The 14,355-nt window shown below is 58.5% G+C and overlaps 1 protein-coding gene across 1 annotated transcript in view; it reads left to right on the forward strand.

The window, feature by feature from the left end:
* The window catches only part of NPHP4 (nephrocystin 4), a 71,679-nt gene extending 59,335 nt beyond the window's left edge, over positions 1 to 12,344 (forward strand). The window contains exons 13-22 of the mRNA XM_024760185.1: positions 2,830 to 3,056; positions 3,182 to 3,368; positions 4,193 to 4,276; positions 7,349 to 7,505; positions 8,072 to 8,157; positions 8,731 to 8,816; positions 9,848 to 10,019; positions 10,662 to 10,841; positions 11,120 to 11,263; positions 11,791 to 12,344. Of these exons, the coding sequence (XP_024615953.1) occupies positions 2,830 to 3,056; positions 3,182 to 3,368; positions 4,193 to 4,276; positions 7,349 to 7,505; positions 8,072 to 8,157; positions 8,731 to 8,816; positions 9,848 to 10,019; positions 10,662 to 10,841; positions 11,120 to 11,263; positions 11,791 to 11,931 (1,464 nt within the window). The 3' untranslated portion in view covers positions 11,932 to 12,344. The remainder of the gene's footprint in view (positions 1 to 2,829; positions 3,057 to 3,181; positions 3,369 to 4,192; positions 4,277 to 7,348; positions 7,506 to 8,071; positions 8,158 to 8,730; positions 8,817 to 9,847; positions 10,020 to 10,661; positions 10,842 to 11,119; positions 11,264 to 11,790) is intronic.
* The last annotated feature ends 2,011 nt before the right edge of the window (positions 12,345 to 14,355 follow it).

The following is a 14,355-nucleotide window of genomic DNA, read 5'->3' on the forward strand; positions in this document are numbered from 1 at the left end:
GGGGGACACAAGCGCTTCCCGCGTCCGGGTGGTTGGGCCCCGCACACGACAAGTCCTCAGTCCGACAGCTGCCGGTGTTGTTGTTAGCATCGTTGTTATTATGATTAATTTGGCTAGTTTTCTCTTATTTGATATGTTCTTTTTAATTTATTTATTTTTGGCTGCGTTGGATCTTCGTTGCTGCGCGCGGGCTTTCTCTAGTTGAAAGCAGGGGCTACTCTTCGTTGCGGTGCGCGGGCTTCTCATTGCGGTGGCTTCTCTCGTTGCGGAGCACGGGCTCTAGGCCTGCGGGCTTCGGTAGTTGTGGCACGCGGGCTCAGTAGTTGTGGCTCCCCGGCTCTGGAGCTCAGGCTCAGTAGTTGTGGTGCACGGGCTTAGTTGCTCTGCGGCATGTGGCATCTTCCCGGACCAGGGATTGAACCTGTGTCCCCTTCATTGGTGGGCAGATTCTTAACCACTGTGCCAACAGGGAAGCCCTGTTATGTTCTAATAGAGAAATTAACAGCTCAGAACCCTCATTTTGAATACAGCTGTGAGCTTGGAAGTAATTGGATTTCCAAATACAAGAAAAATTTCCACTAAATTGTATGATTTTCTGGGTTCCTAGCCCTGGAGAATTTTGAGGTGAAAGTAAGTTGATGTATCAGGTATGCAGTAGTCTCTCTCCCTTCCAGAGCTTTTTAGCCTTCTTTGAAGAAGGGATGGGAGTTCTATGAAATCAGTGGGTCCTTGGGAAGAGAGTCGACAGGAGCTGTGTCCCGGCTGGCCCTGCACACGCGTGATGAGGGTGTGGAACCGTGTGTGACCTCTTGTGTGTGGGGGGAGGCTGAGGGCAGCTGGGGTGCAGCTTTCTCTCCCTGATGGTCAGATTTGAGGGAGGCTGAGGGTCTCGGGGTTTCCTGGGGGAGGTGGTGAGCCTGGGGCCAGGAGCACAGAGTGTGGGGCTGACACCTGCTTTGGAATTCCTGCGGTGCCCTGGGACAGTCACAGCCTCCCTGTGAGGGTCACTCGGCTTAACCCGTGTGCAGTGCTCAGGATGGCAGCTGCCCTAGCGACAGCGGTCAGTCCCTGCGTCCTCTCTCCTCTGCGTACCCTCTACAGGGACACCCCAGCAGCTCCGGGATTGCCCCTCATGCTAGCAAATTGGTGGCACTAGTCCCATGTTCCGTGTTGTCAAAACATGCCAAGTGCCATGGAAGAGAGGACTTTACTTTCCAGAAATGCCAGCACTTGGCCCACGGGTCTCCCTGCCCATCCCTGGACCTGTCACGGGACCACAGTGCGAACTGCTGCCTCTTGGGGTCTGAGCGGTCCAATACGTGTCATCACCTCTGCCTGCATGGGTTTTGAATTAAGAAAGAAGACACATCTATGGCAGAAAGAGACCAAAACATCAGCTCTGTTTCACTGGTGGCTCTAGTCATTGGTAAAGCTGTTGCTGGAGGATTGGCTCGCGTCTGTACGAGGCTGAGCCTGCGGTTAACGGCAGCCTCACACAATCTGGGTCATGCCAGGTGATCCCACAGGTGGATTCTTCTTTCCAGCCTTTCCACCTGGCCAGGGGCCGTGTGGGCACCTGATGCCCTGGGGCCACTCTGTCTCGGCCTGTGGCTTTTACCCACCAGGCCTGCGGAAAACCAGGGAGTGGCCGTTACGGTGCCTGCCCGGGTGGTCAGTCTGACGGGCCAGTCCTGTGCCCAACTCCATGTGGCCTGTCCCCTAGAGCCCTCGTCCCAGGGCAATACAGGTTGTGTCCTTGGCAGGTCAGAACAACCCACTGTCTCAAGTCGAGGTTGAAAAGCCGATCTCTGTCTGTTTCTCACCCTAAATTATATCTGGCCGTGCTGCCCAGCCCAGCCTGGTAGAGGCTCATCCTGCCGAGAAGCTCTGATCATAAAATGCCCACATAGGGAGGCCTCAGATGTCAACATGACCACCCTCCCGTTTTTAAATCCCCAGGGAGAAACTAAAGGCCCAGCTTCAATTCCTCTGCTGGGGAAAGGCCAAAGTTTTGGATATTGGAAAGTCAGTCTCCAAAACAATTTAAGTGAGAGGTCAGATTTGGTCCTTACCTTCTGAGTTAGAGTCCGAAGGCCTTCAGATGCCTGGGCCTCCTTGGTTTTGGAGGCCCTCAGCGCCCAGCTGCCTCCCTAGCACGTGGGCATGCCTTCTACATCTTGGGCTTGCAAAGCAGCCTCCGACGGGCCTCGCTTTCTACTGCAAGGCACCCGAGAAAGATAAGCCTGTCCCCAGCCTCTAGAACACATGTGGGGTGGCCAAGCCCATTGAAACATAAGGCATTGGAACAAGGAGGTGGATGAAGGACCCACGCTGAGCCCTCCAAGGCAGCGTGCCTAGGTCTGGACCCTGGCCCAGCTTGCGGTCAGTCAGGCCCGGCCACAGCCCCTCCTGGGGACTCTGCTCGCAGACAGGACTCCCGCTGTCACACTGGAGGCCTGGCCGGTGAGCTGGTCACCCGCCTTAGTTTGGGGACCATTCTTTCCTCTTTTATTGGTAGCTTCTGCTCTTAATTCCCAGTGTGCCAGGTGGGTGGTTGGAGTCTTGGGGGCATGCGGGCAGAGCCCTCCTTCCACGAGTACATCACCTGTGGGCAGAGGGAAGCCGGGGTGCTGCAGATGGGCAGCCCCATTCCCTGTCCCCCAGAGCTGTAGGTGGCCATTCCCAACTGACCCCGTGTCAGTGGGGGGTGGGGGGGCTGATTCCAAGGAGATGTGGTGTTTGGGGCAGGTGGGGAAGGGGCCAGAGAACAGCCCCCAAGCAGCAGGGCGCCCCGGGACCGTGGCCCCGCTTCGGCCCTTGTGTCCGCAGGCCCAGCAGAGCATGCGTACCCAGCACGCTCGGGACCTGCAGCTCATCGCTGCCTACCGGGAGCGCACCAAGGCCGAGAGCATTGCCAGCGCGCTGAGCATGGCCATCACCACGCGGCACACCATCCGTGCCACGCTGGGCGCCGCCGAGTTCTTCGAATTCGCTCTCAGGAACCCCGACAACACGCAGCACACCGTGACCATCTCGATCGACAGTGCTGAGCTCAGGTGGGAGGGCGGGGCGCCCCCTCGGGCCCCCAGCCCCGCCCGAAAGCCGAGCTGGTTTCGCCCCCTTGGGTCCTGGGACCGACTGGGAAGGACATTGTGCCCAGCGCCGTCTCCCCTCCCTCCAGCCTCATCCTGGACGGTCAGGAGTGGCGGTACTTCAAAGAGCTGGCCGGCCTGCACACACCCCTGGAGGAGGACATGTTCCACCCGCGGGGCAGCCTGGCCCCCCAGCTCTTCCTACGCCCCCGGGAGATGGTCCACATCCCCTTCAAGTTCCAGACCTTCTCTGCGGGTCCGCGGGCCTCAGCGCAGGTGGGGAAGGCCATTCTTCCCGTGCCGAGGGGGCTGGCTGGGCACCGGGGAAGCCCATTTGCCAAGTAACGTGGGAGATGGGGGCCTCCTCCCGTGCGGTGGGTTAGCCTTCGGCCGTCCCCTGCCCCACCTGCCTCTCCACACGTCCTGGCACCTACGCTGTGCCCAGTGGCCTCGTGGTTCACCTGGGCTCAGGAGAGGCTGGATCACCTCCTCTTCAGTCTCTTTGCTAAACTGGTAGAAGAGTCTTTCTTAAACCTCAGAAGAGCTAGTGTTTTCTGAACTCCCCAGTTACTACTGTTTGCCCACTTCTCATGTAGCGTTTGCTCCCCGACGTGAACCGCAGAGACTCTGGGGTTTCACGTCAGGGTGCGAGTGAGCACGTGATTTGGTAGGGCGGACGTGGCGTGCGCGTTTCTTCCTGACCTTGTGAGGTCAGCTCTGTAGGGCAGTGGTCATCACTGAGACGGGTGTGAGAGGCTCACAGGTTTCAGTGCAGGCTCTTTGGATGCACTTTTGGGGCAAGAGGTCATCAGGACCGTGATGAAGGTGTCAGACCTCTGGCTTCGGGTGGAGCTGGGTTACGGGACCTGACCCCCCCGCCCCGCCACCCACAGCTCACACGGCCTCCGCTTCCTCTTTGTGGCTGTGGGCCGGTTAATAACAGCAGCCGCCTGGGGTTCACTCTGAGTGTAAACGAGACCCCGGAGTCCTGGGCCCAGGGCGGCGGCCGTTGCTACACGTGGAGGCCCCACTGGTAGGAAGAAGTGCCTGTCACCCTGGGCCTCCATCTCATGACCTGGGGGCCCCCTGGTTTCTCGCAGGCCTCTGCTGAGCTGAGACTCGAGAAGGACACGGACGCTGGGTCACCTTGTACGTCCAGCACGATGCCCACGAAACACGCCAAGGTAGGGGGGCAGGCCGCCCATCCGATGTTCCGAGGTCTTGCAGTGCCAGCCAGGGGTCTTGTGAGAGGACCAGGTGAAGCGCGTCATGGGTTCTGCTGTTTGTTACTAATGGTAAATAGGACTCAGTCCCGTTGCCACCTCAGGGGCGGCTTGTTTGCAGGGCACACTTTTCAACCCCCTGCCTGCCGATGGGATGTCCTTAGGGGAGGTTGGGACGCTGTCATTTTGTAGGAATTTCTGAAGTTTTCTTGTTGTTTGTTTGTTTGGTGGACAGATGCCTTTTATAGGAGGTTGAAAGTAAAAACAGAAATACTTTTACGCCCGCCGCCCCCACCCTCACCCCGGGACAGATTTCGGTGCAGTTGCAGACTGAGGACCTGGCAGCCCTGTGTCCACAGCCCCATCCTCGGGGGAGATTTGCTGTGTTTTATTTAAATGTGGAGCCACAGCTTTGCCTTTGTCTAAAGGATATGTCGGCTCTTTATTTAGGGCTATAAATTAAATCTGAGAGGCTAATACGTTTTTCCTTACATGAGTTTGGAGTTTTAAAACAAATCCCAGATATCTTATTCAACGTGTATCTCTAACAGATAAGGACTTAAAAAAAAAGAACAAAAACCTGGCTACGTGACATCACTGCCCCCAAGTGAGTAACAAATCCTCAGGACAGCTCGATGTCCAGTCCATGCTGGTAACTCATCTTATCACGGTCGGTTTGTGGGAGTTGGGGCCTGCTGTCCTCAATGCTCTGTCTGTGGAGACGCTGGGCGTGGGCCGGCCTCCGTGGGCCGACCACGGCTTCACGTGCAGAGGCCACGGTCAGTGGCTGTTCGTGGTGGCTGACGTGTCCACTAAGGGTCCACTGCCCACATCCGTTATCCCACCAGGTGGAAAGCGGTGAAATCCTCTCACTGTTCTTGTACTTACTAGCTGTGACTCTTCTATAAAGAAGAGCTTTCCCCCATCAGCTGTTTGGTTACCCTGAATATATTGACACTTAATACCGGAAGGTCAGGATAAATGTTGGGTTCTTTCCCTTTATTTATCAATTGTAAAAATAATGAGTTGTGCCCTGGGAACATCCAAAGATGGTCAGTTTTGAGGGGTCTTATTATGAACTCGTGGTTTTATATTTGCTGTGTGGCAGGCACTGGGCTGTAAAACTGTTCTCTCTCTGGCCACGGCCATACCTTTCAAGTCAGCGCCTGTGCCTTTTTTTTTTAAACAGCTCTTTATTTTGAAATGTTCTCAAACTTAGACAAAAGTTAAAAGAATAGTGCAAAGAGTTCTCGTGAATTATTTACCCAGATTTCGCAGTTGCTGACATTTTATATTTGCTAGTTTTAATATCCACCGATGCTTCTTTTTTTTTTAAACTGAAGTGTAGTTGATTTACGATGTCCTGCCAGTCTCTGCTGTACAGCAAAGTGGCCCAGTTATACACAGAGACATTCTTTTCAGAATTTCTTCACTGATGACTCTTGCGCGACGGTTGCCCGTTGGTGGCTTGCAGATTGCGTCGTTCCTTCCTTGTTCTAAGTGAGGCGGCAGTTTGCCTTCATCCGTTCATTCCTGAAGTTTGTTTGTCAGCGTTATGGACCATGAATTCCTGTTTCATTCAGTGGCTTGTAATTTGTTCCTGTCTTTCTTTGTTTTGCTGCTCATCTTGTCCCGGCGGCTTGGGCTTCAAGCTGGCCCCTCTGTCCTTTTGACATGTCCCTGTCATTCTTGGAGCACTTCCTTCGTGCCTGGCGCACAAGATGTTCCGGAGTCGTCTTCCATTTTCCTGCCCCATTTCTGGAATCAGCCGTTTATCTAAGGCTTCTTTTAGCGGAGAACGGTGTTTAGAAACTGAAGTCTGGGTGCTGAGAGGGCTCATTACGACTGGGGTGCCCTTGCTTCCGGTCCTTCTGAGCAGAGAGAGCTGAGGAGTGTATGTCTGTGTGTGTCTGTGTGCACGACAGCTAAATAAACGGTCGGTCATTGTGGAGCTGAAGTCCCAGCGTAGCGGTGAAATTCCCGCAGGAGTGTCAGGGCACAGCTGCCAGGCACGAGGGTGCAGTGGTGGGGCTCGCCTCCCAGCAGATGTGGGAAGAGACGCGCGGGGCAGTGGCCTTCAGGTGATGCTCCAAGAAGGCAGAACCAACACTGTGGGTCGCTTAAAGACCCAAAGAGGGGAGAATGGTGAAGAAAAACGGGGGACGGTGACGATGAGTTCAGGAGGGGCTCCCTGGGGCGGACGGGCAGGGTGCTGAGGGCGCAGAGGCTGGGCAGTGTGCACCGGGTGCCTGTTCCAAGCCCACGTGGCCTCGTGCGTGGCTGCCCAGTTATAATTGGTCCCGTTACACATCTAAAAGATTTCACGATAAAACTCACCAAAGTGCAAGAGCGTCCTTTCCCACGTGGAAGGTTTGTCTGGGGGCCCGAGCTTGGCGCCAACCGATGTGGGAAGGTTGATCCGCCTTGGGGTTGGCCGTGTGCCGCCCTCTGTCCTGGGCCCTGAGAGCTCACCGGGCTGGCCGAGTCCTGGAATAAAGACACCGGCTGCATCGTGTTCCAAGTTAGGACCTGTATTGGACAAATACATTTTTTTAGTCAGTAACTTTTTTTTTAAAGGAAGTTTGTATTTCTGGCCCTTTGGGTTTAAGCACAGCCCCCTTTTACCTTCTGGGGGACGTGCTCTGCTCCCACCCACGAGGACCTGGTGAGGTTAGTATCCAGATCCTTGCAGAACGACTTCCCAGCCTGCAGGCAGCGGGTGCGTCGGCGGGGGAGTTGGGGCCGCAGACCTTTCTCGCTGGCCTTTTTGGCACGTCCCTCCCCTCCGGGAAGTGGCAGGAGTGGCAGCCGTGCGTGGTCTGAGCATGTGGACCCTGTGCTGGGCCAGTCCTCGCAGGTGGGCACCTACGGCTGCAGACCCCGTGCCTCTGACCACGCCTGTCCTTCCCACTTCGTGGGCGTGAGCGGACCCCATGGGGACCCTGTCCCTGTCCGTCCAGGGAGGCACCGTGCACGCAGCTGCCCACAGCCCTCGTGTGGGTCCTGATGCTGCACCAGCTGCTCTCCCGGCAGGTTCTGTTCTGCGCAGGCAACGGCAAGCCCCTCGCCGTGCTCTGCCTGACTGTGGAGCTGCAGCCCCACGTGGTGGACCAGGTCTTCCGCTTCTACCACCCAGAGCTCACCTTCCTGAAGAAGGCCATCCGCCTGCTGCCCTGGCACACGCTTCCAGGCAGGTCCCGCTGTCCCCACGGCTGGCATTTGGCAGGTTCAACAGGTGGAAAAGGCTTCTCCCCAAGGGCGACAAGTGGTGTCCTTACATCTTCCTGCGATGCTCTTTAACAACACAGGGCACAGCTGTAAATCTGCCACTTGCCCCAGTCGTTTGTTTGACATGGTGACCTTCTCACCTCCTCTGAGGTGACAGGCGCCCTTGGCAGGCTGATTCCGTTCTGAAATCCACAGCCCTGGGAAGGTTGCCCGGCCTCTGGTGTCAGGCTCTGCTCTGCCCTCAGTCCTGGGCCTGGAGAGCTCTCCGGGCTCCCCTGCCCCTGCTGATTCATTTCCAGCCGGTGCCTTTAGAACAGATCCGAGTCTTTTACACCTGGCACTGGCTCCATGGCACCCCCGCTTCCTTTTGGTTAGTCTCTTGGGGTGAGTCCCCGGGGAGGCGGCTCGGAACGGAAGGGCCAGTGTCCACGCAGGCGGCAGTGTCCATCCCCCAGCAGGTTTCGTTGAACACCTGTGATGGCCCAGGCTTCCGGGAAAAGACATTTGTTGTGATGTTCCCCACTCCAGGTGCTCCCGTGGGGATGCCCGGTGAGGACCCCCCGGTCTACGTACGATGTAGTGACCCGAATGTCATTTGCGAGACCCAGAACATGGTAAGTTCTGTAGCGCCCTCCCGGGAAAATCCTTCCCCTCCAGGTCCCGCCCACTGTCTGCACCCCTGGTCTCCTGCAGCCTCTTCATTTGGGGTTTTTGCTTAAGTGGTTTCTTTCTAAGATGCTGAAGGGCTGCTTTGACATCGCCATGAGAGCTTTATGAATGAGTTTTCATTTTTTCTGCTAGCAGATCACTTCCTTGATTATCTGAATTTCAATTAAAAACAAAAAGACGTGAGGCAAACTGAATAAAGTGAGTGGTGATTAAGGCACTTACTAATTGCCTTTGTGTAAGGACAGCGGCCGTAATCGTATGGTGATTGGCTGGGAAACTGGGTGAAATCTCCTGCGGGATATCATTATTAAATTCGATATGAAATCAAGAAGTTAATGATTTTTCTCTTTTGTAGTGACAAAAACAGTGAATTCTGATGAGTACAGAAAATGAAAAACGTGTTGGGGGAGGGGGCCTGGTTCACACCTGCGTTTGCTTCCTGCAGACTTGGGGGGCTGGGGTCAGAGCAGACAGGCAGTAGTGTGGCCGTGATGTGCACCCCCACCCCTGTCTGGCAGGGCCCCAGGGAGCCACAAGACGTGTTCCTGAAGGTGGCCAGTGGTCCCAGCCCGGAGATCAAAGACTTCTTTGTCACCATTTACGCGTGAGTACGTGGGCCCTGGTGGTCTGGAGGGTGGGAGAAGGCAGTGAGGAGGCAGGCTGGGGACTGCTGGTGGCACTGGAAGTGGGCCAGCCCTGGCTGCCTCTAAACTTGGGATGGGGGTGGGGGCCATCAGGCCTTTGGCCACATGAAGTGAGGTTCTCAGACTGGCCGGGGTCTTGCAAGGGCGCCTCTGCTCAGAGCGGCACCACAGCCTAAGGGACACGTTGGGAGCCCAGCCAGGAGAGAAACTCGAGGCTGCTTCTGCCCCAGCACAGTGCCAGGACGGCCCAGGCAGCCCTTGTCCCTGGGGTCCCCTCCCCGAGTCCGAGGGAATGCAGGCGGCGGTCCTGCCCAGGCCCCCCAAGGGGAGGTGGAAGGTGACATCATTTCCTTTGATGCCCGAGGACTGGGTGAAATGACCCCGGTCCCTTTACCTTTTCCTCTAAGTCGTATCTCCCAGCCCTCGAGACCCTTTAAAACCGGTGCAGGCTGGAGGGTTTGGTGCAGCCCGCATGGGAACGGGCGGGGGTCTCCTGTGCTCAGTGCCCACCCAGCTGAGGGGCAGCACCAAGCCTGCACCTGCTGTGTGGTGGCCACAGACTGTTGTCCTGACGGCCCGTGGGGAGGTGATGCTGAGCCCCATTTACAACCAAGGGTCAGTGTCCTTGGGCACCAGGCAGCTCACGCGGGCCCCAGGCTCAGGCCCACGTGACCTCCAAGCCCACGTTCTCATCCACGCTGTGCTCCCCATGGACTTTGCTCCAGGCCTGGTTTGGGATTAAGCTGGCCTAGGTGCACATCTGCAGAAGCCCACGTTGCCCGGCCTCCAGAAGTATCTGTTCAGGGTCAAAGTCACGCAGAGGCCGCAGACCTGCCTGAGAGCTTCCACCTTGGAGGGAAGGTGGCCGAGCGGGTGACGGCGGCTGGACCCCAGCCCGCCCTCCTGGCCGCCTTTTCAGCTTCCTCGGGGCCCCTCCCCCGCGGTTGGTGTACTGCCCTCGCCCGACCGTGAGTGACTTCTGCCCGCGCAGGGACCGCTGGCTGGCGACGCCCGTCCAGACTTGGCAGGTCCACCTGCACTCCCTGCAGCGCGTGGATGTCTCCTGTGTCACAGGCCAGCGGACCCGCCTGGCCCTTGTCCTCCGGGGCATGCAGACAGTTAGGAAAGTGAGGGCTTTCAGCTCCCACCCCCAGGAGCTGACGGTATGGCCTTCAGCGGGGGTGCGTGCGGTTGGCTGTTGGGTTTTGCGGGTGTACCCTGGTCCCTCCCCACCCTTGCCCACCCCGGGGAGGGGGTGGGAGCTGGGCTGCGGCCTGGTGGTCGGTCCTGAAGACTTTGATAGAGTCTTCATTCAGATCCCCTTTATGAGATGTGCGTCGTGGGATGAGAGACACGTAAGCCCTGAAGGTGAATTTGTAGAATTGTTGGGAGGTAAATGTTAACAGTTACCCTGGAATCAGTGCGGCTGCAACCGTACATCTGGATAACGAGGGTGATGGGGACGCCCTGCCAGCAGGCCAGGGTTCAGAGCTGGGTCTGGCTAAGCTCTCTCTCCTGAGGCCGCTCTGACACTTAGGGGGTCACGCTGTGTGGGAGGGGACTCGCCCCGCACAGATGGGGACACAGACTGTGACCCGCAGGCATGGGTGCTGGTGGTGAGGTCCGGTCTGGCCTCAGATTGGGCCTTCTTACCTCTGACCCCATGCAGGCCAGGGGACTTCCCGCCCAGCGCAGGGGTTCCCCTGGGACCCTCTCAGCCCCTGGGCTGCGCGCCCAGGAAACCCCTCGTCTGCACGACTCGAGGGGCTGCCTCCCGACCTGCTTCTCCTCTGTTGTTCCTGAAGACGGACCCCAAAGGCGTCTTTGTGCTGCCCCCTCACGGGGTGCAGGACCTGCACGTGGGCGTGAGGCCCCGCAAGGCGGGCAGCCGCTTCGTGCACCTCAACCTGGTCGACGTGGACGCCCACCAGCTGGTGGCCTCGTGGCTCGTGTGCCTCTCCTGCCGCCCACCCCTCATCTCCAAGGTCTGACGTGAGACGCGCGTGGGCCACACGGTTCGGGTGGTGTGTCCTGTGACCTGGCCTGCCTAGATCGAGGCCAGGCCGGCGTTTCCTCCTCCCGGCCCCTCTGGCTGGGGGCCTGGGGGGTGGGTGTTTCCTCCTGTACCGTGAGCCCCTCGACCGGGAACTCGGGGGGCTTGTCTGCCGTATTTATTCAGCGTCTGGGGCCCAGGAGCGCAGGGCAGGCTTGGGAAGAAGTGGCTGGAGAAGGAGCCCGGGGCCAACTCCTGCCCTCCCCACAGGCCTTTGAGATCACGCTGCCTGCCGGGGCCGGGAAGGGCGCCAACAAGCGCATCACCTACACCAACCCCTACCCCTCCCCGAGGGCCTACCGCCTGCACAGCGACCATCCCCGCCTGCTGCAGTTCAAGGAGGACACCTTCCAGGTGCGGGGCTGCACAGGGTGGGGGGCCTGGGCGCTGCTTCTCCCGGGACCCTGCCTTGGGGGCGTCAGCAAGTCCTGGGGGAGAAATGGCCTGTGGCCCGAGTGAGCCGCTTGCGGCCCCCAGGGGCACCCTCTGCTGAACTCTGCCCGGGCCTCTGACCCAACGCCCAGGCCCCGGCGGGAGAAGCCCTGGGGGCGACCTTCCCTGCAGTGTTGCAGCAGTTTCATCCAGACTGCCTGGCAAGTTAGGCCTTTATCTCCTGTGACTCTTTCAGGGAAAGTGAGCAGTGGCTTGGGCGGATCCAGGTCTGTCCCTCGCTGGAGGGTGTAGTGACGCGTCTCCCGGGGCTTTGGGAGGAGTAGCCAGGAGGGCTTTGACAGTGACGCTGGGAAACTTGGTTCAGATCATGAGTGTATGTTCTGGGGCCTGCGAGCCTGGGGAATGTGTGTACGCCTGTGTGGAAGTGGCTGGAAGAGAGAGAGGGGGGTCAGCAGGGTGGGCGCTAGGACGGCGATGCTTCTTGCCAGGTCGGCGGAGGCGAGACCTACACCATCGGCCTGCGGTTTGCGTCCCGTCAGAAGGCCGGGGAGGAGGAGATTCTGATTTACATCAATGACCACGAAGACAAAAACGAGGAGACGTTTTGCGTGAAGGTCATCTACCAGTAAAGGAGCGGCGGCGGCCGTCCTGCCGCTGTGCGCTGTTTGGGGTCAGGCTCCTGTCCCGGAACTCGGCACCGTGGACTTGGCTGAGGGAGGTGGGGGTCGCCGTGCCCCTAGCCGTTTGCGATGCTCCCACCCAGTCAGGCTGCTGCCAGTACCAACCGCGTAGCAGCCCCACGGGAGTCCTGAACGTGGACGTGCGCGCCCCAGTGTACCCGGGGCCCGTTTCTCTCTGCGGCACACGGGGGATTGTCACCGTCTGTGACGTTAGGATTTACTGTCAGCAAAATGTATTTTCTGAATCATTTTAAATGATAAAATTAGGTTTGTAAACCGAGTTTTATACAAACACTATTATTTGCTATGTAATGTTTTTTATGCTGGTATTATTTCACGTCTTTTAAAAACGTTGTACGAAATACGAAATTTTTACACGTTTTCTTTTTGGCAGTTTTCTTGAGCGTTTTCTGCTGTTTTCACCATTGTCAGAGTTTTCTGTCTGCAGCATAAGCTTCCTTTTCCCTGGAGGATGACGTTGCCGAGGGACAGTCAGGTGGCCCATGGTTTGTGGCCTCTGGGAGAGGCTGCTTAGTCCTGATCTGAAGGGAGGGCAGCTCTGACCTCTGCTTCTGTTGTCACCTCTCCTGCTTCTGGTCCCCCTGCCTCCCTTTGTAAGGCCCCCGTGATGATATTGGACTTACCTGGAAGATCCAGGACAACCATTCTGTCTCAAGATCCTTAACTCCATCCCCTTTACCACGTGAGGTCACCCAGTCACGGCGTCCAGGGATCAGGTCAGGCCGGCGGGGAGGGGGCATTGTACTGCCCACCTCCATCCTGTTGTCCAGAACCTAGTCACTTGGCCACACCCAGCTCCGAGGGGTCTCAGAAATGTTGTCTTTCTTCCAGGCGGTCATGTGTCCAGTTGACTTTGGGGGATGGTATCCCTAGCGGGGGAGCGGGGAAGGTTTAGCGGGGCAGCTAGTCATCTTTGCCCCAGCGCTGCTGGTGGGGATGGTGAGAAGTGGCCGGACAGGGAGCGTCCCAGGGGTGGAATCGGCAGAGTAAGTGACGGATTAGGGCTTAGAAACAGAAACTTATCTTCAGTCTGTTGGAAAGATGGACAGAAAGGAAGCGCGCTGTCCCAGCCCCGGGGTGGTGAGGAGACAGCAGGGTGGTAGCCAGCTGTGCGCATGTGCAGACGGGAGACCAGACTCCCATGGAAAGTGGCCCATGGTGGGGGGTCTCTCTCTGCACCGTGAACCCAGGGGGGCTCCCCGTGATTGAGAGCAGTATGAGCCCTGGGGAAATGAGCGGGCAGGCTCTTTGGAGAGACGGTCGGTAAGGTGGCCAGGGTCAGACGCACCGTAGGCAGGAGCGGGGCATCGGCTGCCCCCAGGGAGCCTGATTTAGACCCCAGCCCTGTCAGCGGGGTTACGGACGGCACCTGCACTGGAACGGGGGCCAACCGCGCCACCTCGGGAGGGGCCCCTGCAGCACCCTGCAGCCTCCTGCCCACAGGTCCTCCCCGCCGGGCGTGTGCCCCCAAAGAGCGGCGTGGAGTTGGATTCTGGAGAAGAGAACCGCCTCAGGCCTATCTGCCAGTCTGCAGCGTGAGGACCCACCACGGGGCCCGTCTGTCTGTTGTTCGACGCTCCCTGCTGTCTTTTCAAGGGCGGCCTCTGCGTTTTGCACGCCTGCCGCGCGCACAGCACGATCTCAGCTCACCCACGCCCCGGGCCAGTCCAGGCCCAGGCCCCGCCACCAGGGACCAGGCCCCGGCGGGGAGTGTGTTTAGGAAGGAAGGCAGTTCTGGAGCCCAGTTGCTTGCTGTCCTGGGGGCACGCGGTGTCGGGGGGAGGTGGGCAGGGGACGCTTCGTTTCATCTCCTCCCATTTCCAGATGCTTCCAAGAGCCGGGTAATCTAGAGGCCGCTGCTCTTCCTAGAGGCAGATCCGCTGGGGGCGCACTTCACCCACACACAGCGGTGGGACCTCAGCAGCTTCCTTACCCCACGTCTAGTCTGCACGGCAGAGACTGCAGTGGGGGCCGTTCAGGCCTTTCTGTAGCTCAGGCCGCCGTCCCCAGCGAGCTGTGCCGAGGGGCCGGCAGCAGCCCTGCCCTGGCTGGAGGTGGGGTCGGGGGCGCCCCTCCCCACTGTGCCCGGGGGGCCCGCAGGCTGCAGGTGCAGGAGCTGAGGGTGGTGGGGCGCTCGAGGAAGCAGCGGCCAGCCTTGGCGAGAGAGAGGCCATCAGCCAGGGATGCCCATTCTCTGGCCCTCACTCCCTCGTTAGTTCATTCTTTCATCCATCCGACCTTGGCTGTGGGTGCTCCTCCGGGCTCTGTTTGTGCAGGAGGTGTGGACACTGTGGTGCCCTGAGACGGACACCTTCCCTGCCCCAGGTCAGGAGCTGACCTTCTGGGGGGCTC

This window comes from Neophocaena asiaeorientalis, unplaced genomic scaffold (genome assembly GCF_003031525.2).
Source record: "Neophocaena asiaeorientalis asiaeorientalis breed wild unplaced genomic scaffold, Neophocaena_asiaeorientalis_V1.1 scaffold489, whole genome shotgun sequence".
Taxonomy (NCBI): Eukaryota; Metazoa; Chordata; class Mammalia; order Artiodactyla; family Phocoenidae; genus Neophocaena; species Neophocaena asiaeorientalis.